The sequence below is a fragment of the Mauremys mutica genome, chromosome 9 (assembly GCF_020497125.1).
Source record: "Mauremys mutica isolate MM-2020 ecotype Southern chromosome 9, ASM2049712v1, whole genome shotgun sequence".
NCBI lineage: Eukaryota > Metazoa > Chordata > Testudines > Geoemydidae > Mauremys > Mauremys mutica.
In genome coordinates this window covers 57,754,254-57,777,346 of record NC_059080.1, presented here as the reverse complement: position 1 = coordinate 57,777,346, position 23,093 = coordinate 57,754,254, and the positions used below count along the sequence as shown (strand labels likewise).

The following is a 23,093-nucleotide window of genomic DNA, read 5'->3' as shown; positions in this document are numbered from 1 at the left end:
AAAGTGCCAGTGTAAACAGTGCCCCAGCGCTGGGAGCTACGCCCCTCATTGAGGTGGTTTTTAGAGCGCTGTGCCACGACCACACAAGGCATGTTAAAGCGCTGCCCTAAGTGATTTCCCTAGGGTCACAAAGGAAGTTTATGGTAGAGCAGGGAACTGAAAGTGATTTTCCTGAGTGCCAGCCCAGTGTCATCCTGCAAGGTGTTCCAGATGAGTTTAACCTTTTACATGTGGTAAAGTGATATTCCAATGACAAGTTCAAGAAACTTCAGTAGCCATCATCAAATATTAGCAGGTCATGAAACTGGCAGTCACAGAACTTCACACTCACCCCATCAATAGAAAAGCATTGTTACAGTAATTAATAGATTTTCAGATCAGAAGGGATCATTATGATCATCTAGTCTGACTTCATGCATAATATACGCTCTAGAATTTCACCAAGTGATTCTTGCATCTAACCCATAATTTTTGGCTGAGTTTGAGCTTATCTCTTAGAAAAACACCCAGCCTCAGTTTAAAATGTTCAAATGATTTCACCACCACCGAGAATTCGCCACACTTGTATGAAAGTAGTTCCAGTGCTTAAATTTCCCTCACTATTAAAAATGTGCATCTTATTTCTAGTCAGGTTATTACTTACAAAGTTGTGGAAGTTTTTTCTGATTTGTCTGATTACTCCAGGAAAGGTGGGGCGCAGCAGTTCCTGCACACTGGAAGGCCAGGAATTGTACCTGCTATCAACTTCAAGGTTGTTGATCCACTAATAAAAAATAAATAATTGCTTGTTAAACTAATATAACCTGCAATTAGTTAAAGTGAGATGTTTGAAATAATATAAAACAAGCATTGCATTTAAGCATTCTAGTTTAATAAAACACCAATTGAATTTGATCTGTTAGAAGTTACATTATGAATCTGTTTTCCCCTCTGTTGCCATGTCTTCTACCATGCAAAATTTCAGATTATCACTCCTCTTAGCATTTCCATTTTTTCCTCTACAATGATGCAAGGCCCCATCCCAAAGACATGACAACGGGATGAACACAAATGTGAAAGAAAAAGCAATAAAAGTCCAGCCTGAGGGAAAATAACAGCAGAGAAGTGTTAGATGTTTTTGATCTTTTAAAAGGAAGTTATCTATAGTTAATATTGCTCCATAGTGCTGCACAAAGCTGTGAATAGTATTTAGTATTTTAATGCTTTCTGATTCTAAAGACTACCTAATCAAAGGCTGGAAAGTCTTTACTACACGATGGTGTGTAACTCATTTCTCAGGTATTAAAATGAAGCTGTATCAACCCTGTGATTTTTGGGAGGCGGGTTTTTGAACAATCCATTTCTCATCACATCACTTTGTGATGACAATCTATCTTTTTTTCTAGTTTTTGTGGCTTGGTTAGTCTCCCATTTAAGTTCCTACAACAAAAATCTTACTAAATATCCAGTGCCTCTAGTATTTCCCTTCAGTTGTTTCTTATGCCTCTGTTCAATAACAGGAGCACCATCTTAGGAGTTATACAGCATTTCTTAGCTGGCAAGTCTCTGATACAACGTTTATAGCTGGCCAGTCTCCCTCCACCAAATTTATATTTTCTTACACAATCCAGTAATGTGAAGAAGCTAAGCACAGTACTGTCAAAGGAATTCCAAACACTGTTTGTTTCCAAGAAGTTTGCTCTTTTATTGCTGAACATGGTTGAGATGTTACAAATCACAGAGTAATTAAATGCAGTTTAGACCACTTAATTTATTCAGGGGCTTGAAAGGGTTATAGATCTTTACAGCAGTAAATTGAAATTAATGTTAAATCACAAGGAATGCAACCAGCAATGACGCTATCTACCCTGAAGGAGAGGGAAGCTGTCTAAAATTATTCTCATCTAAATTTCTTACAACCTGAGGTAACCCTCAGAAATGAAATAAAATATTAACATCAGACAGTTGTCAACAGCAAGAAGAGCCAGGCTCACTATTTCATCATCTCATTTCTGCCCAGGAGTATTTTTTTAAACAATGCAGAGAGCCTGCTTTAGGCTGATCCACATATTCAGCAAAAAAATTTAAAATTACATATTTATACAGGAACAGCCCTGAGGTACAGGTCAGGAAACCCCAACTTTCTGAGCTAGGAGGCAAGAGTTAAGGGCAGGGACAAGAGGCATCGGGAATCGTAAGACTTCCTGGAAACATCCTAGAACACAAGAGGAGAGGAAATCAGGAACTGGCTGCTTGGAGCCAGAGCTGTCCCTGGGTAGGGTGAATCGGGGTGACCACTCCAGGCCCCGTGCTTTGGCGAGGTCCCCCGGGCCAGTGCGATTGTTCGGCACAGTCTGTCCTGGAAGAGACAAATCCCTCACTTCCGCACCAGGCCTTGCGCTTTGGGGAGCCACACAGGCCAGTGCAATTGGCCGGCGCGGTCAGTCCCAGAAGAGATTAATCTGTCATTTCCACTCCAGGCACTGCACCCCTCTAAGGATGGCCCTGCTTGGAGCAGCTGGAGAACTGCATAGCCATGCTGAAAGAAGCCAGCTTCCCATCAAGGGAATTCCTCTAGAAACCATACATATGGTCTGTCCTAACCCTGAAGACAGTGGGAAATCAGTCTAGTTGTTTATAGCAGAAAGAAAACTGTGCTCCTCCATGACCCTTCTGTTCTTTGTTACTGTGAATTCTAACTTGGTGAGCAAGAGAAGTACCGTCTCACTGTTATGTTTCTGAAATACTGTCTTTAAAGATACTGAAGTTCACCTTTTAGATTGAAGAGGTAAGTCTTGGACTCCAACTTTGTCCTTATACTTTAACATAATTGTATTACAGTATCTTGCTGGCAATCTAGATGCTTTTTCCAAAGTAAAGAATTCTCTTCTATATTGCTTTGCCATGTAACAGGTAAACATTTTTTCCAAAAAAAAAAAAAATCATAAAATTTTCTTTTGCTCCTTTCTCCTGAAGGCCAAGTGTGTTCCTAATTTGATTCTCTAATTGCTCCATCTAGTTAGAAAGCAATTTATTTTAAATTAAAAGTAGTAGATGGTTCCATGCTGGATCCAATCTCTATTTTGCTTTTGCAATTTTGCACAAGTCTGACTGGTCCAATCTTCTCACACGCTTGAGGAATAGCTCAGTGGTTTGAGCATTGGCCTGCTAAACCCAGGGTTGTGAGTTCAATCCTTGAGGGGGCCACTTAGGGATCTGGGGCAAAAATTGGTCCTGCTAGTGAAGGCAGGGGACTGGACTCAATGACCTTTTGAGGTCCCTTCTAGTTCTAGGAGATTGGTATATCTCCAATTATTAGTTTTATTATCTTGTTTTTTTTCCCAGATTCAGTAATTAGATTTGTATTCAGTTGAATTTACTGTCCATAGAAATAACAACAAAGTTGGAGAACTGCACATAAAAAGTGGCATTGTATAATCTTTATTTATATCCTCCAACTAAGATGTCAAAGACAGTTCTGCTTTCAATTGTGCGGCTGTAGGCAAGTCTGGTCAGAAGCTAGCTATCTTCTCAGTTACATGAGCTGTTTTTCAGGCACGGAAGTATTGCACTGGATTATTTGGGTTTATTTTCCCGCACTTGCTATGCTCTACTGGATACCTTATATTTTGTAGTTATAATTTCTTTCACAAGGCACAGTCATGAAGCCTCTGTCTATGGCTAACCCTGCACCACTTCATCATCTCATCCCCTATCCCCAGTATCTTATTCAAACCCTTTTTCCACACACAGCCCTCTCATTCAAGGGCCTCCATAACCTCACTCCCACCTAATCTCTGCTATTAATTCCTCTCTAATCTCCTCAATCTCATTCTCCTTATTGCTCCCTTAATCTCATTTTCCCTTCTCAACTACGTTTTCCTTCATTTTGGGCTCTACAAGTTAAAGAACTGTATACCACTTGTCTGCCCACACTCTCTCTTCCTTTAAACCCAATTCTTGAAAACATGAATCCTTCCCATATTAACTTTCTTACCAATTATGCTTTCTCACCTATCTGCACTCGATTATTAGGTAACACGAGCTGCATACCTACAGTCTGTATCCCAAAGAGTTTACAATCTAGTATATTTTGCCACATGTTGTCAATTAAATTGTAAATTCTTTGCAGTGCAGACTCTTATTCTGCATTCTATGAAGTTCTAGCTATTCATATAAATAAGACACATTGCACTTGTATGATATGCTAAAAAGGTCTATTTAAGTGCAACTAAAAGCCCCAGGCTCAAATAAGATTTTTGCTGGACAGCCTGGCTCATAAGAAAATGTACTCACTGAAATAGCAGGGCTTCTGATATCCACAGCATAGTCTGAATCTGATGGCTGGATGTTTAGCTTTAGAACATTATGCAAGGAAAGGCCCTCAATTCCTAAACTGTGAAGTCCCTCCATAACACGAGCTTCATTGCGCAACACGTCAAACAAGCTAGAAGGAATACAAATCATTCAATATCACACACATATTAAGATACAACTACTGATTTGCTCTAGCCTAAACATTACCAGATTATATTAAGGTACAATCATCATTATAAGAGTCTACAAATATTTACATTAGCATCTCAGTAATTTCAAATTGCCTCAAGAGGATTTTCTCCCAGAAAAATTATTTAACTCCACTACTAAATAGCACTAGGAACACGCGCACACACAAACTCAGACTGCCCCAATATGGCAGTTTTCAGATGGACATTTTTTTCAGGGATTTAACCTTTAAGAACTAATATTTTGCTCTTCTCTTAAAATGAGTGTGTGTGTGTGTGTGTGTGTGTGAGAGTGAGAGTGAGAGAGTGTGTGTGTGTGTGTGTGACAGATGCCTGATTGATAGCACTGTAGCCCAAAATTGTTTCACAGAACAGGCTAAAGCAATGGGCAGCAGTAGGGTGACCAGACAGGAAATGTGAAAAATCAGGACAGGAGTTGGGGGGTAGTAGGTGTCTATATAAGATAAAGTCCCAAATATCGGGACTGTCCCTATAAAATCAGGACATCTGGTCACCCTAGGCAGCAAGCAGGGAAGGGTTGCCCTTGAGCTGATTAAGATAAATTTTGCCTCCGTAGCTTAGCCTTTCTGCTGAAACTGCCAACAAGGATGTCAATTGTAATGTGGATGTTAGGAAATGAACTGTGATCATAATTTACTAACAACCAGCCATCAGAAGGGAATACTTTGTCACCAATGACCTGCACCAGCTTTAAAATACTAGCTAATGGCTGATATAAGAAATAATAAATTAACTAGAAAACTAGTGACTAGGTATCAACTATATGCAAAAGGAACTGTGCTCAGAGAATAATTTGTCTTTTGCTCACCCCCTGGTGTCAAGTATTGCAATATACATAGAATTCAGCTAGAAATCTTGGGAAAATGGAAAAATCTTGGAAAACTTCAGTATATTCTCAGCAGGGTGCATCAGTGATGTCACAACAACTTTAACTCCATATTTCACTTGTAGAGGGGATAAGTATGACTTATCTTTATCATTATTGTATTTTAAAAAAATAATAATTTACATTTAGTCTTTAACTCTGCTGAATTTACAAGAAATACACACGTCTCCATAAACAAGCTTAATATCTATATATACATGCAATTACACTTTCAAGATTCTAAACCAGAACAGTTTTTTAAAGAAATTATACAAGTTCATACCTAAATATGTCCTGTGTGTCTAGATCAATATGCAGTCCATTGATGAATAAGGCGGAATCACCAGATTGTAATCCTAATGTTCCTTTGAAGTACTAAAGGAAAGTGTAACAAAGTCATTAGACAAATGCTACAAACTAAGTAAAAATCAATGTTAAACGTAAAAAAACACACATAGCATTGATTCTGTAGTGTTTCAAATCTATTAATGTCCCTGCATTTATATATTAACTCCACTAAATTCACCATATTAGTTCTCCACAGCAGCCTTTGGGTATGTGTACACTACGGGATTATTCCGATTTTACAGAAAACGGTTTTTGGAAACAGATTGTATAAAGTTGAGTGCACGCAGCCACACTAAGCACATTAATTTGGGGGTGTGCGTCCATGTACCGAGGCTAGCGCCGATTTCCAGAGCGTTGCACTGTTGGTAGCTATCCCATAGCTATCCCATAGTTCCTGCAGTATCCCCCACCTATTGGAATTCTGGGTTGAGATCTCAATGCATGATGGGGCAAAAACAGTATCGCAGGTGATTCTGGGTAAATGTCGTCACTCAATCCTCCCTCCATGAAAGCAACGGCAGACAATCATTTCGCACCCTTTTCCCTGGATTGCCCGGGCAGACGCCATAGCACGGCAACCATGGAGCCCGTTCAGCCTTTTTTCACTGTCACCGTATGTCTACTGGATGTTGCTAACAGACGCGGTACTGCAGCGCTACACAGCAGCATCCCCTTGCCTTTTGCAAGTTAGCAAAGACGGTTACCAGCCATACTGTACCGTCTACTGCTTTGCAAGTTGACAATGATGGTTACCAGTTATACTGTACCGTCTGCTGCTGTCATGGGTGCTCCTGGCCGGCCTCGGTGAGGTCGGCCGGGGGCGCATGGACAAAAATGGGAATGACTCCCCAGGTCATTCCTTTCTTTAAGTTTTGTCTAAAGGGAGAGTCAGTCCTGCCTAGAATATCAGGCAAGCCTACTAAAGAACCAGAGAGGCAAACAGCCGCTCTGGGTCAGAGCCCCAGACATCCCGCAGAAATGATGAGCTGCATGCCATTCTAGGGGGTGCCCCTGCAACAACGTCACCCGTTGCTTCCCTCTTTCCCCACCCAGCCCTCCTGGGCTACCGTGGCAGTTATCCCCCCATTTGTGTGATGAAGTAATAAAGAATGCATGAATTTGAAACAACACTGACTTTATTCCCTCTGCAAGCAGAGATCAAAGGGGGGAGGGGAGGGCAGCCTCCAGCTGCTATGATATTCCAGGCAGGACTGAATCTCCAGTAGACAAAGCTTAAAGAAGGCGACGACATATACCCTGAACCACCCGCGACAATGTTTTTGACCCTTCAGACTTTGGGAACTCAGCCAAGAATTCAAATGGTTTTCGGAGAGTGCGGGAACTGTGGGATAGCTACAGTTGTCAGTCGCCCCTCCTTCTGTGAGCATCCATTTCATTCTTTGGCTTTCTGGTATGCTTGTCTCAGCTCCTTAAGTTTCAGCACTGTGTTGAGTCCCTGTTGTGGCCTCTGTCCATCATAGCCTTGGAGATTTTTTTCAAATGTTTTGGCATTTCGTCTATTGGAATGGAGTTCTGATAGAACAGATTCATCTCCCCATACAGAGATCAGATTCAGTATCTCCCGTACGGTCCATGCTGGAGTTCTTTTTTGATTCTGGGACTGCATGGTCACCTGTGCTGATCACCGCTCCACGCTGGGCTAACAGGAAATGAAATTCAAAAGTTTGCGGGGCTTTTTCTGTCCACCTGGCCAGTGCATCTGAGCTCAGATTGCTGTCTAGAGCGGTCACAATGGTGCACTGTGGGATAGGTCCCGGAGGCCAATACCATCGAATTGCAGCCACACTAACCCTAATTTGAAATGGCAATACCGATTTCAGCGCTACTCCCCTCGTCAGGGAGGAGTACAGATATCGATATTACGAGCCCTTTATAGTGAAATAAAGGGCTTCGTTGTGTGGATGGGTGCAGCATTAATTCGGTTTAACTCTGCTAAATTTGAAAAACTCGTAGTGTAGACTGGGCCTAAGGGTGACTTTGAATACAGCATACATGGTTTAAGTTAAAACAATCAACTACATATAGCTTGGAGGAGAAATAGTTATGGGAGAACATGACAGCCACCTACAAGTATTTGATAGGTTGGAATGTGTTATGTAAAAGGGTAAACAACACTTCCTCATTCACTCCATCATATCCCCACTTAGTTGTCTCTTCTTAAATGAAAATTGTTCTTAATCTCTCCTCATATGGAAGCTGTTCCACACCCCTAATCATTTTGTTGCCCTTTTCTGCCCTTTTTTCAATTCTAATATATCTTTTTGAGATGGGGCAACCAGAACTGCATATAGTATTCAAGATGTGGGCATGCCAGGGATTTATATAGTAGCATTATGATATTTTCTGTCTTTTTATCTATCCCTTTCCTAAATGATTCCTAACATTGTTTGCTTTTTTGACTGGTGGTGTACATTGAGCTGATGTTTTCAGAGAGCTATCCACAATGACACCAAGATCTTTCTTGAGTGGTAACAGCTAGTTTAGACCCCATCATTTTGTATGTATAGTTGGGTTTATGTATTCCAATGTGCATTACTTTGCATTTATCAACACTTAATTTCATCTGCCATTTTGTAACTCTTTGCAATCAGCTGTGAACTTTACTATCTTGAGTAAGTTTGTATTGTCTGCAAACTTTGCCACCTCCTTTTCCAGATCATTTATGAATATGGTGAAAAACACTAGCCCCAGTACAGATCCTTGGCGAACCCTGCTATTTAGCTCTTTCCACTGTGAAAACTGACCATTTATTTCCTTTGTTTCCTTTTTTTTTAACCATTACAGATCTCTGAGAGGACTTTCCCTCTTATCCCAGGACTGCTTACTTTGCTTAAAAGCCTTTGATGAGGAACCTTGTGAAAGGCCTTCTTAAAGTCCACGTACACTATATCCACTGGTTCACACTTGTCCACATGCTAGTAGTTGATCCCTTAAAAAATTCTAATGGATAGGTGAGGCATGATTTCCCTTTACAAAAGCTGCATTGACTTTTCCCCAACATATCACATTCATTTATGTATCTGATAATTCTGTTCTTTACTAAAGTTTCAACTAATTTGCCTGGTACTGAAGTTAGGCTTACCAGGCTATAACTGTCAGAATCACCTCTGGAGACTTTTTTAAAAATTGGCATCTCATTAGCTACTCTCCAGTCATCTGGTACAGAGGCTGATTTAAGTGGTTATATACCATAATGGGAATATGCAGATGGCTTAAGTAAGCTTCCTGGCAACTCTGTACTGCCAGAGTGGCTCAAAGCAGCTGGAATGTACTGAGTAACTGGGTCTATAAATCTGAGCAGTTGCTGCTCATATTTTAATGCTAGAAATAGCCACGTACAAGCCTGTATTCTTCCTATAAACATGGAGCTAGCATGAAATTCAGATCTTACACAGAAAGATACTATTGCTTTGTTTTTATTTGATTACAGTTTCAAACCTGTATCTTCTACTCTATCTGAACAGTCATAATGGGTACATTTTCAGTATATTGTACAACTCCTGACACTGTTAATTGGTGTGGTTTGCCTAATTCCCAATGCACTGCATCAGAGCCACTTAACTATTATTTTCTTACATCAAACTCTGGCACACTGGAGCCTATTTAGAAGTACAGATGACAAAACACATACACAAGACCATACACTGGTATTAAACTACTGGCAAATGAACAAAAACTACAAACTTCTGTTCAGCCTCAAAATAATCATATCAATAATCAAGCAATCATTTACTGCACTGAGGCCCACAATCTCCTTCTCCACTCAGTAACAAAAGTGGAAGTCAAGAGTTTCACAGGCACAGAAATGCTGTGTAAGAGAAGAGTCAGGCCCTATATATATATATATATATATTTTTTTTTAAAGTGCTTCTGCATAAATGAGATCAGGAGGTATTTCCCTATCCAGTAACGATGTTCCTAATTGTCAGTTCAACCTGGGGATTTGACAATCAGGCAGAGTCCTTGTTGCCTTTTACATCATTTCCCAACAAAGCGCTATTAAAGGCTCCCTATTTTCTACTCCCTAAATCCTATCTTTCCTAAAGGCCACACTTCCCCAACAACTCAAACATCTTTTGAATATAATCCAGAAATATGCCTAACCAATTTTTGTATCTAAACTTCTGATGACTTGTCTTCAACTGTTCTTTACATCTTGGGAGAAACCCAGATGGTTACCAAAACATACAAAGCCAGAAACTCAGCCTCAACTTCCATTCAAATGAGACCTACTTCCTTAAAAAAAAATCTAACAATTAACCAGGATGACTTATTGACCAAGGGCACTGACAAGGGGATACAGAGCTTTCCCCTGCTGTCACTTTGGTCAAATCCAATTCAGGTCAATGGTGACTGAAAGCAGTATATGTGTTCAAGGGTCTACATGAGTTAATTAGTTAATTGTTTCAGTCCTGTCCCTAGTGGACAATCAATCACCACAAAAGTCACTACCAAAATTGACACTTGTTGGCAGTCTTGGTAGAGAGGCTAAGGACTGAACTGGCGTGGAGACCAAGTTACCACTGCTCCCGTGGATGTAATCCCTAGTTTATAGAATAACATTGAGACACTTCACCGGGGCACTGTAGGAAAGTTTGAGCTGCTGCTTGTGCTATATCAGTTCCAGGAATGAAAAGAGCATTTCTTTCTCCAGAGCTGTCAACTCAGCATCTCCATCAAACTTAAATTAATTTTACAAAGACAAACAAGTACAGTTAGAAGATCTTCTGAGTTCAGATTATTGTATTCTTAAATCACACACTTAATATCCTTAATGTACATGAGGATTAAATGACAAGCATCTGACAAGCAGACACTCTTCACCACTGGGAACACCTGTTATGGATCTGTGAAGAAAAGAGCCTGATACTATCATTCCACAATGACATCCCACATTCTTGCTCTCTCTTTATTTTAAGGCATCCTGGCCAATATTTTCATACGTGGGTGAGCAAAGTTAGGCTCCTTAATTCATATTTGAAATGCCAGACACTTTTATTCTGTACCCTAATATAGATTTAGGAACCTATGTACTCAAGTACAAAAATTTTGGCTTCTACTTCCCAGCACCAAAAAAAAAAAAAAAAAAGTGTTGACATTTTTTAAAGGTTATTTCAAAGCTTAAAGCTATGTGAAGTGTATGAATGTACTGAATAATTTTCTATAAGCATTACCTTTTGGTTCTCTTCAATTTCTGTCCTGAGTTCCGAGGAAACAACTGTTTTCGTTATTGCTCTAAGGAAACAAAACATCACATGTGATGGATGCTGCCAGTCCTCTTTCCCACATCCCCCGTCTTGTGACCACACTTTGCATTCTTTGTCTGAAATATATTTGTAAGTTCCTCAGGGCAGGAATCTGGTATTATCTGCAACAGGAAGCACTTAACACATATTTGGGCACCATTAAAATAGTAAGAAGAAGATAGACCAAGTAACAGCTTTCAGAACTTACTCTTCTGTGCAATGTTATCCTGACACCCTTACCCCAGGCAGCAACTACCACTTAAAAGACTAAACTTCAACTCTGGAATGTACCAAGCCTTAAATTCAATACAGGAAGTCATAGTAAAGTGAGTGCTACCACCATTTCTCTACTCCAGCATTTTAAATTTTAATTGGTGAATAGGGACCTTCTCTAGTATAAACTCATTTGTACACAAGAAGAACTTGTAAGAGGCAATTAAGGATTATTTTAGCGTAACAACTTTAAGCTTCATAGTGTGGTAATTAAGAGTCAGAACACTGCACACCTGATCCTTGCCAGAAAGCCATAGGTGCTGGAACTAGGGGTGCGGGTGGGGGAGGAGGGTGTGGTACAGCACCCCCTGGCATGAAGTAGTTTCCATCACATACAAGGTTTACAGTTTGGTTCAATGTCTCTCAGCACCCCCACTATAAAAATTGTTCTGGCTCCCCTGCTTTCAGCAGAACAGCAAAGATTTCATCAATGGAATCCAAGAACCTGTGAAACTTTTCATATTAAAAACACAGACTCAAAACAATGGTGGAGTCAGCCAACATTTAATGGCTAAGCTAAAAGGCAGTTTGTGAAAGTCAATACAAAGCTAAGGATGTATAGCAGATGTGTACATGTACATAATTGTATGTCTGAGCATCTCTCTTTCTGACATGCTTTGGATTTTGCTAGTTCTCAGACTGTTAGCTCTTTACTATCTACCTCTATGTCATTACGGGGACCAACACAAAGAAGCCTCAATTCTGATCAAAGTTTATGAGCACTACCATAACACAAATATTAGATTACATACAAAAGCTATGTTAAAATAATGTTAAAATTGAAAAGTCAAATACTCAAAAGTTGGGAAATGTAACTTTAATTCAGCCTCCTTGTGAGTATGCAATAGTCTTGACCATAAGAACATAAGAAAGGCCGTACCGGGTCAGACCAAAGGTCCATCTAGCCCAGTATCTGTCTACCGACAGTGGCCAATGCCAGGTGCCCCTGAGGGAGTGAACCTAACAGGCAATGATCAAGTGATCTCTCTCCTGCCATCCATCTCCATCCTCTGACGAACAGAGGCTAGGGACACCATTCTTACCCATCCTGGCTAATAGCCATTTATGGACTTAGCCACCATGAATTTATCCAGTCCCCTTTTAAACATTGTTATAGTCCTAGCCTTCACAACGTCCTCAGGTAAGGAGTTCCACAAGTTGACTGTGCGCTGCGTGAAGAAGAACTTCCTTTTATTTGTTTTAAACCTGCTGCCTATTAATTTCATTTGGTGACCCCTAGTTCTTGTATTATGGGAATAAGTAAATAACTTTTCCTTATCCACTTTCTCAACATCACTCATGATTTTATATACCTCTATCATGTCCCCCCTTAGTCTTCTCTTTTCCAAACTAAAGAGTCCTAGCCTCTTTAATCTTTCCTCATATGGGACCCTCTCTAAACCCCTAATCATTTTAGTTGCCCTTTTCTGAACCTTTTCTAGTGCTAGAATATCTTTTTTGAGGTGAGGAGACCACATCTGTACACAGTATTCAAGATGTGGGCGTACCATGGATTTATATAAGGGCAATAATATATTCTCAGTCTTATTCTCTATCCCCTTTTTAATGATTCCTAACATCCTGTTTGCTTTTTTGACCGCCTCTGCACACTGCGTGGAGATCTTCAGAGAATTATCCACGATAACTCCAAGATCTTTTTCCTGACTCGTTGTAGCTAAATTACCCCCCATCATGTTGTATGTATAGTTGGGGTTATTTTTTCCAATGTGCATTACTTTACATTTATCCACATTAAATTTCATTTGCCATTTTGTTGCCCAATCACTTAGTTTTGTGAGATCTTTTTGAAGTTCTTCACAATCTGCTTTGGTCTTAACTATCTTGAGTAGTTTAGTATCATCTGCAAACTTTGCCATCTCACTGTTTACCCCTTTCTCCAGATCATTTATGAATAAATTGAATAGGATTGGTCCTAGGACTGACCCTTGGGGAACACCACTAGTTACCCCTCTCCATTCTGAGAATTTACCACTAATTCCTACCCTTTGTGCCCTGTCCTTTAACCAGTTCTCAATCCATGAAAGGACCTTTCCTTTTATCCCATGACAGCTTAATTTACGTAAGAGCCTTTGGTGAGGGACCTTGTCAAAGGCTTTCTGAAAATCTAAGTACACTATGTCCACCGGATCCCCCTTGTCCACATGTTTGTTGACCCCTTCAAAGAACTCTAATAGATTAGTAAGACACGATTTCCCTTTACAGAAACCATGTTGACTACTGCTCAAGAGTTTATGTTTTTCTATGTGTCTGACAATTTTATTCTTTACTATTGTTTCAACTAATTTGCCCGGTACCGACGTTAGACTTACCGGTCTGTAATTGCCGGGATCACCCCTAGAGCCCTTTTTAAATATTGGCGTTACATTAGCTAACTTCCAGTCATTGGGTACCGAAGCCAATTTAAAGGACAGGTTACAAACCTTAGTTAATAGTTCCGCAACTTCACATCTGAGTTCTTTCAGAACTCTTGGGTGAATGCCATCTGGTCCCGGTGACTTGTTAATGTTGAGTTTATCAATTAATTCCAAAACCTCCTCTAGTGATACTTCAATCTGTGACAGTTCCTCAGATTTGTCACCTACAAAAGCCAGCTCAGGTTTGGGAATCTCCCTAACATCCTCAGCCGTGAAGACTGAAGCAAAGAATCCATTTAGTTTCTCTGCAATGACTTTATCATCTTTAAGCGCTCCTTTTGTATTTTCATCGTCAAGGGGCCCCACTGGTTGCTTAGCAGCTTCCTGCTTCTGATGTACTTAAAAAACATTTTGTTATTACCTTTGGAGTTTTTGGCTAGCCGTTCTTCAAACTCCTCTTTGGCTTTTCTTATTACACTCTTGCACTTAAGTTGGCAGTGTTTGTGCTCCTTTCTATTTGCCTCACTAGGATTTGACTTCCACTTTTTAAAGGAAGTCTTTTTATCTCTCACTGCTTCCTTTACATGGTTGTTAAGCCACGGTGGCTCTTTTTTAGTTCTTTTACTGTTTTTCTTAATTTGGGGTATACATTGAAGTTGGGCCTCTATTATGGTGTCTTTAAAAAGGGCCCACGCAACTTGCAGGGATTTCACTTTAGTCACTGTACCTTTTAACTTTTGTCTAACTAACCCCCTCATTTTTGTATAGTTCCCCCTTTTGAAATTAAAGGCCACAGTGTTGGGCAGTTGAGATGTTCTTCCCACCACAGGGATGTTGAATGCTATTGTATTATGGTCACTATTTCCAAGCGGTCCTGCTATAGTTACCTCTTGGACCAGCTCCTGCGCTCCACTCAGGATTAAATCTAGAGTCGCCTCTCCCCTTGTGGGTTCCCGTACCAGCTGCTCCATGAAGCAGTCATTTAAAGTATCGAGAAATTTTATCTCTGCATTTCGTCCTGAAGTGAAATGTTCCCAGTCAATATGGGGATAATTGAAATCCCCCACTATTATTGGGTTCTTAATTTTGATAGCCTCTCTAATTTCCCTTAGCATTTCATCATCACTATTACTGTCCTGGTCAGGTGGTCGATAATAGATCCCTACTGTTATATTTTTACTAGAGCATGAAATTTCTATCCATAGAGACTCTATGGAACCTGTGGATTCGCTTAAGATTTTTACTTCATTTGAATCTACACTTTCTTTAACATATAGTGCCACTCCTCCCCCTGCACAGCCTGTTCTGTCCTTCCGATATATTTTGTACCCCAGAATGATTGTGTCCCATTGATTGCTCTCAGTCCACCAGGTTTCTGTGATGCCTATTATATCTATATCCTCCTTTATCACAAGGCACTCTAGTTCACCCATCTTATTATTTAGACTTCTGGCATTTGTGTACAAGCACTTTAAAAACTTGTCCCTGTTTATTAGCCTGCCTTTTTCTGATGTGCCAGATTCTTTTTTATGTGACTGTTTATCATCTGAGCCGGCCCTTACATTATACTTCTCATTCCTCTGCTCCTGACTATAACCTGGAGATTCTCTATCATCAGACTCTCCCCTAAGAGAAGTCTGTGTCCGATCCACACGCTCCTCTGCAGCAGTCGGCTTTCCCCCATCTCCTAGTTTAAAAACTGCTCTACAACCTTTTTAATGTTTAGTGCCAGCAGTCTGGTTCCACTTTGGTTTAGGTGGAGCCCATCTCTCCTGTATAGGCTCCTCCCATCCCAGAAGTTTCCCCAGTTCCTAATGAACGTGAACCCCTCCTCTCTACACCATCATCTCATCCACGCATTGAGACTCTGAAGCTCTGCCTGCCTACCTGGCCCTGCGCGTGGAACTGGGAGCATTTCTGAAAATGCCACCATAGATTATATGGGAAGCCTGTGACAGAGCCAGGAATAGAATCCAGTTCTCTGGGATCCCAATCCAATGCCTTAAACACAAGAGAACATGAATTCCCTTCTTGCAGCCCTCTGCCTCATTCCTTGCCCATTCTGTGAATGGAACAATAGCATATGAGAATATAATCAAAGTCTGTACCATGTGCATACAGGGAGACTGAATTAAGACATACCCCTACCTCAGGAGCCAAAATATGTGCTGGGGGGAGGGGAAGAGGGTATGAGACTTTGTTCAGTAATACCTGCTGTGAAATGCACAAAATTATTAACACCAGACAATGGAAGAGATAAGACTAGAACACATGGCCTCCTTATGGTGCCCAGCATACCTCCCACTACATCAAAGGGGCAGCAGTAGCTGCTGCGTCATTCCTGCCATCCAAATCAGAAAAGTTTTCAAAATAAATCCTTCTCCAAATTAGCCAGGGAAACCAAGCTAGCAACCTTGTTTAAACACATTTCCAATCACAACCATGGATGTTGTCTGTCTCCAGATTTTCACGGAACTGTATAATTGACAGGAACTGAGCAAACACTCATCCTCTGACACCAGGCGTGCCCCCTTAACCACCTTGCCAATTACCAAGGCACCTCCCCTGGACCATAGTGCGAATTGGTGCAAAAAAAATAAATCTAATGTGCATTTGAGGACCACAAGTGAGATCACAATATGAAAAAGGCTTGTAGAGCACAGAAATCATGCAGGTAACAGTGTTAGCGTTCCAGTGGTCAACTCCAGCTTCTACTGAAGGACAACTTTGTACACTCATCTAACTTCATGCTAAAGATCTTTACTAGGGACATGCTCTTACATGAAAGACTTGTACTTGTTTACTTTCAGCTACAGTGAGCCTCAAGAAACATTTAACAGGCCTACTTCAGCTTTAATCATGCTGAAGAGAGGAGAAAATATGGTTAGGAAAGTTATTATATTCTGCACTGAATTACCTGGCCTTTGTAGGAAAGTTCTGACTGAGGTCTTTCATGACCATCAAAGCATCCACAGTGGGAGCAGCCAGGATGCGAGCAGCGGTTTGAAAACTTAGATCTAAAAATGAGAACAGTTAAGTCAAGGATTGTAAACTAAACATAGTAATGCATTTAGTGCAAAACCAACTTAATTCATACAATTGCCATCTTCACATCACACAAGGACTTGGGACACAAACATTTCAGAGGATGATCTGTTGCGTGTGGAAATCTTGAAAGCTTAATTTTCTGTCTGTCCCTATTAGGTGCTCACTTTGGTCTTCTTTCTGATCTATAGCCTTTAGTAGCCAACCTTGTGTAAATGGTTTCCTGAAACTGAAAGCCTGTATTGTCTCTGCAGACAGCGCCAAGAATTCCAGTTCACCACAGACATAAGGAGTCTTGGCTGGCTCTGGCTAAATAAATCTACTTTGGGGTCTAGGTGCTTGCTTCATGGACCTAGGACCCCTACAAAAAGGCCTTACAATGACATGATTTAAGTAGATATTTAATTGAATATTTATCATTATCATTTTGCTGTAACTTTCTGAAATAGTTAATGATTTCAGTTCTTCTCCAGGAGCATTGGTAGAGCAGGTTCTGTGCAACTAGAATATTGTACATGCAATAGCCTTAGCTATTTCTTTTTCAGGGGCCGTCAGCATCCCTCTCACAGGCCTGTTTAACAAACTACAACTATTCTTGGGACTGAAACACAGAGCAGAATATGGAAAGCTTTTGAAATATGGATCGAACAAGGGAGGGAAAATGAAAAGTTCACTTGATGTCTTTTGCAGGAACTCTAAATTAGTTTACATTTTGCGGCAGCAGAAGGAAGGAAAAACGGTGACTATAAAAAAAAAAAAAAAAACTGAGTTGAAAAGCCCGGGAAACATTTATGCTACAATAACAAGGTGTTTGCATTTGGCTGCATTGGTGGTATTTTTATTTATTTTTCTCTTTTTTAAACTTAAAACTACTGACTTGGTAACTTGTACAATATGACAGCACCATAAATATACAGTATTTCTGCTGACCACAATGAAAATTGAGAGCAGTGCTAAGAAACTTGCAGGATTGGAGTCCTACATTCACTCCTTCCTATGAGTTATCTATATTCCTCCGTAGAAAAGAGACTATAATGGGAATTGAGGGTACTTCATTCACATCACATAGGAATGAGCCCTTAGGCCCCAATCCTGCAAACACTATGCACATCCTTAATTCTACCTATGGGAGTAGTCCCATTGTAGACAGTGGGATTACTTACATTAGTAAAGTTAAATAAATGCCTAAGCAGTGGCAGCATCAGGGCCTTAAAGGGTAAAGTTGTCCAAGGTGAAGGCAAAGAAACATAGGTGCTGGAACTAGAGGTGCTGCCACACCCTCTGGCTTGAAAGGGTTTCCATCATATACAGGGTTTACAGTTTGGCTCTCAGCACCCCTACTATAAAAATTGTTCCAGCACCCCTGCCTCAGGATCAACAACATCTTGAGTTTAGTCCTTCAGTGGCTTGGAGAAAACAGAACCTTCTGAGGTAGGTTGGGGCCATGACAAAAGATATCATTCAATTTTTCTCACTTTCTTTTCTATACTTTGCAGATACTATAAGCTGGCACCCTACACTTCCAGAAGATATGCCAGGGTGCTGAACATCAAGAGTGTTTGAGTACCAACAATGTAGTCATTGTGTAGAAGGAAAACTTTATGGATCATTTGGTTCAGTGGTCTCCAACCTCTTCCGGGTGGCGAGCTCCGGACGATGACCCACCGAGGACCGTGGCTGGCGGACAAGCATCCGCCGAAATGCCGCCGAGAAGCAGCAACGTCAAGAGGTGTTGCCGCCGAAATGCCACTGAAAATCAGCAGCATTTCTGCAGTGACGCCTCTTGGTGACGCCGCTTTTCAGCGGCATTTCGGCGGACGCTTGTCTGCCGGCCAGTACACAGGTGCACATAGATGCCCCGGTGGGCGCCATGGTGCCCGCGGGCACCGCATTTGGGACCACTGCCTTAGTTGGTATGGAAACTAACTAAAACTATTTCCATTACTACTTCCCAAGAAGGTTTAGATTGAAAGCTACTGGACATTCTAGGAATTTAGTTAAGGTCTCCCTTGAGAATACCCTCCTATAAGCAAATATCACTTTCATGGAGAGACCATGCAAGGGACATATTTTTACATAAATTTAATTTCAGTACAACTAGGAAGAAGCTTTTCCACATATAAATTACCTTGTAACTGCCATACTTTTAAAGGTGCCATTTCATTGGTACTTTCAATAAGATGCTTTCTAAGCTCCTTCAATTCTTCCTTCAAGTCAGGATACAACTGCCTGAAAGAAAAAAAAACAGACCTTACTTAGTGCCAGATCAGCGAAACTGTAGTTAATCCAAAGAAATAAGCACACCAAAAATGTCTGCACCTGCTATTACACATAGTTTCTGCTCTCTTATGGCCTTTAGGCTATTTGAGTTCATTGCTAAAACTCTTCAACTCTAACTGCCTACATAGGTTTGGGGTTTATTTGGTTATTTTTGCAAAAACAATGAAAGTAGGTTTTACCATACTACAATAGATTTTTACCAAAAGAATGTCTTACCTTAGCTTTCCAAAGAGAAATCCTTGCACTTCATCAATAGGGTCATTTTCACCTATCATTGTAGCATTCACCTCCGTACCTATAAATACAAAGCAACGCTACTATTACAGCACTATTCAGACGGCAGTTTCTTACATATATTCTTTGGTTAGTTTTACATAATAGCAGTAAACAGTAATGATGAATACTTACTTTGAGATCTACAAATGAGTGATGTGTACTTTACAAAAAGTGGGTAAACAGTGTCGTCTCCATATTTTACAGATGGGGCAAACGTGGACAACTGAGAAGTGACAGCCCATGGTCATATGGCAAGTCACTGTGAAAACTGGAAATAGAAGCCAGTTCTTGTGACACCCAGCCCCATGATCAGTTCACCACAGCTGCCATGCCTATCTAGCAAACATTCATTAAAAAATTAAACCAGCTAAAAACAGGATGTTGTATTTGCCGCCAAATACAAGAAACAGAGGTGCAGAAGTGAATCTGGAAATGATACTCCTCTTCCCAAGGGATGTTAAGAACTCCAAAGGAGAGCACAGCCTTTGTGTTAACTGTAGAGATGACTCAGCAACAGTAGGAAGAAAAGGGGGGTTGGATCAGAAAAGGAAAAATAGAAAAATAGTGGAATTCGCTAGGGTAGGAAGATTTTTCTGTGTAACAGATATGTCAATGCTACAAAATACTCTATTATTTAGTATTAATGAAAAATAATGTGTATATATTGACTAACACAAAAGGATCTTCCCACCGACTCAGTTTTATCCAGAATGAGGGGGTTTTCTAAGAAAGAAAGAAAGAAAGAAAGGGTTTCCTTCCTGTGCGGTTGTGAAAACAGCTTCTATTCCATAAACCAATACACAAAGGTCTTGCTGAAGTTGTAATGATACATTAATGAAATAACTCACACACTAATGCAACAAGAATAAAAGCTTCCTAAATTGAAATTAATCAGATGCTCCAATATGTGAGTTATTCTCAAAATGATAATTAACTAGAAATTTAGGCTAAAAAAAGGCATTTGAATAAAAGCTCCTCAATCTCGAATAATGTGAGGGATAATTTTTGTACATTGCAAAGCATTTTACTGTAAGAGTCTCACAGAGAATATTGACAAAGCAAAGAGTTACGAACAACAGAGTTACAAACTGACTGGTCAACCACACACTTCATTTGGAACCAAAAGTACACAATCAGGCAGCAGCAGAGACCAAAAAAGAAGGTGACGGTGGGAGTATGGCAAATATTGTAGAGTCCTGTGTTAAATGTAAACTACTAAAAAAGTAAAGGGGAAGCTTAAAAGAAGATTTGACAAGGTAGGGAAACTGATTCTGTGTTTGTTTCATTTAAATTAAGCTGGCTAAAAGCAGCATTTTTCTTCTGCATAGTGAACTTTTAAAGTTGTATTATGTCAATGTTCAGTTGTAAACATTTGAAAGAACAACCATAATGTTTTGTTCACAGTTATGAACATTTCAGAGTTAAGAACAACCTCCATTCTTGAGGTGTTCGTTAAGACTATGGTTAGAAAAAGGTCACACTGCAAACCCTAAAACATCTTGCATGAAGTGTAAGTTTTGTTCTACTCAATAATGATCTAAATTTACTTTGGATGAAAGGAAATGTATTTAAATACACTATGGCTACTGCTATCTTTCTACTGAGTTTAGCGGGGTGGTTACCCACTCCTGCCCTCCGGGGCTTGAAACAGCCCAGGAGAGGGCTGTGGCTGGGGCAAGAAGCCTGGGCTGATTGGGGAAAGTAGGCTCAGCTGTGGCAATGCCCCAATCAGGCCCAGCTGGCCCCTATAAGAGGCTGTGAGCCAAAAGCCTAGTCAGTCTCTGTCTGCTTGTAGAAGGAGAAGGGCCTGGCTGCAGGGACTTAAGCAAGACACCTAGATTGGGAGCAGGGCTGGGGAAGGGCCAGAGGAGCTGGGAGCTCCAGCCTGGAAAGCCCCAGGCTGCAGGCCTGACTAAAGGCCAAATAGGTGCAGGGTTGCAATGGGGCAGCCCATGGGTAGGCAGAGGCAGCAGGTCTGAACCTCTTTGCCTGTGATGAGTGGCTTATACTGCAGTCTGCCCCTGTGAATGGGGGCTAGATGGAGACTGGACAGTAGCCAAGACTGAGGTGAAGTGGGGATAGTGGGTGAGGGTTCCCCTGGGATGGGGAGACCCAGAACTGTGGGTGGACTGCCAGGGGGCAGCACCCAGTTAAAGGAGCACCGGGGTCCTGGGAGAGACAGGGAGGCCAGCAGTAGTGGTGAGACACTGGCCTGAAGAGGGTGCTCTGGAGGCTGGATGCTAATTCCCAAGGACAACCAGCAGGAGGTGCTGCCGGGTGAGTCTGTGCCCGGTTACACTGCCATATAGGCTGAAACAATATCACAGTTAGTTTATATGTGATCAAGTCAATGTTAATATTTTAAAACAGATTAGAAGAGCAGGACTTGCTTTTGATAGTAGCTATTTCTTTTTAAAAATCCAGAAGTATCTGATGTCTGCTAAATGGACACAAAGATAAAATTATTAAATGCAATTCTATAAAATACATATATACCCATGAACTTAACTAATATGCAGTTTAGCCAGTCTGTGTCAAATTTCCAGAAATGGGGATTGCCCCTATTCTTGCTCTAGAGATGGTAGGAGGGGCAAAACTAATTTTAAATATTTTAGTCTCCATATCCCTGTATGGCTTGGAAGGCTGATGGAGGAACCATACTATGCTCTGGAAAGGGGTAAGGAAAAAGTAATGCCTTGGTGGTGAACAATAGTAATCATCCTAATTAAAGAATGGCATCAATATGCTCAGAGTAAACCTGCCCCCAAAATTAGAGGATGACAACAACACGGAGAGTAGGAAGGAAGAGATTGTGGCTCTTCAGAGCTCAGGCAGGGAAGAAAAGCACCATCTGTTCTCAGAGAGAAACTATTCATGTGAAAAAAATATGAAACCACTTTATTATAACTCAAATTATTTGTATATACAATTCTTATTTTAAGTAGGAATTTACCTTTCACCTGGGTATCATCCTTGGCCTTATATTCTGTGCTTTTAATAGCCAGTTCCACACCATAGCCTGACAGGTAGACTTTTTCTTTACTTGGATTCTGGAAGAAAAGGTTTAAAAAAAACAAAAAAAACAGCACATAGCATGTTGTTGTATGGATATACAACACACTAAGCTAGTGTTTCCCATAGCAAAATAGCTCGTATTGCCACATATTTAAAGGGGTTAGAGTGCCAGAGCATGAATGTCTGTCATTTTAGCATTCAGACACAACTTGTACAGTATAAAATACATAAGAAGCAGCCCCAGGATGAGTTATTTTGCAGGAGTACAACATAACTGTTTAATGTCTTATTCCTACTAGGCTCTTTGCAGTTAGTCTAGCTGAAGAGGAGGATAAAGAATCATAGGAAAGAGCAGATCACACTAGGGCTGGTGAATGGTCCTGTGATGGAATCCCTGACTGTGTCCAAAACAAAGCTTGTGAATACTGAATAGACCCAAACAAAAAATGATGCTGCATAAGCCAATATTTGAACCAACTTTAGATGGATACATTTCTTTAATCAAAACGAACAGCAGGGAAAAAAAGTGGTTCTTTTTTGCTGAGAAGCAAGGGAATGAAAATACTCCAGCCTCCAGCATTCACTGAATGGTAAAAATAAATCAAACCAATTAACACTTCAGGACAGGAGATCATATATTTGTTTCATAATTTTTAAGATGCCACCTCTGAGCACTTCATAAGTCTTAACAGCATATTATAATCAAATGGCTATTCTAACCAAGGCCCAGAATTAAGCATTTTATGCAAATAATGGGAATTGTGTCACATGAAATTGTGTTATTTTTAAAAAGAAGAGGGTGGTATACAGCCTTATTCTTTTTGCTATGTCTCACTGAAAGTAC

The 23,093-nt window shown here is 40.5% G+C and overlaps 1 protein-coding gene across 2 annotated transcripts in view; it reads right to left on the bottom strand.

The window, feature by feature from the left end:
• UGGT1 (UDP-glucose glycoprotein glucosyltransferase 1) overlaps positions 1–23,093 on the bottom strand; it is a 93,154-nt gene that overhangs the window by 55,539 nt on the left and 14,522 nt on the right. For both annotated transcript variants that reach the window (XM_045029725.1, XM_045029726.1), the window contains exons 7-14: positions 22,188–22,284; positions 19,175–19,253; positions 18,807–18,907; positions 16,551–16,650; positions 10,914–10,974; positions 5,654–5,745; positions 4,276–4,426; positions 644–763 (exon numbers count right to left, since the gene is read on the bottom strand). In XM_045029725.1, coding sequence (XP_044885660.1) covers positions 644–763; positions 4,276–4,426; positions 5,654–5,745; positions 10,914–10,974; positions 16,551–16,650; positions 18,807–18,907; positions 19,175–19,253; positions 22,188–22,284 — 801 coding nt within the window. The remainder of the gene's footprint in view (positions 1–643; positions 764–4,275; positions 4,427–5,653; positions 5,746–10,913; positions 10,975–16,550; positions 16,651–18,806; positions 18,908–19,174; positions 19,254–22,187; positions 22,285–23,093) is intronic.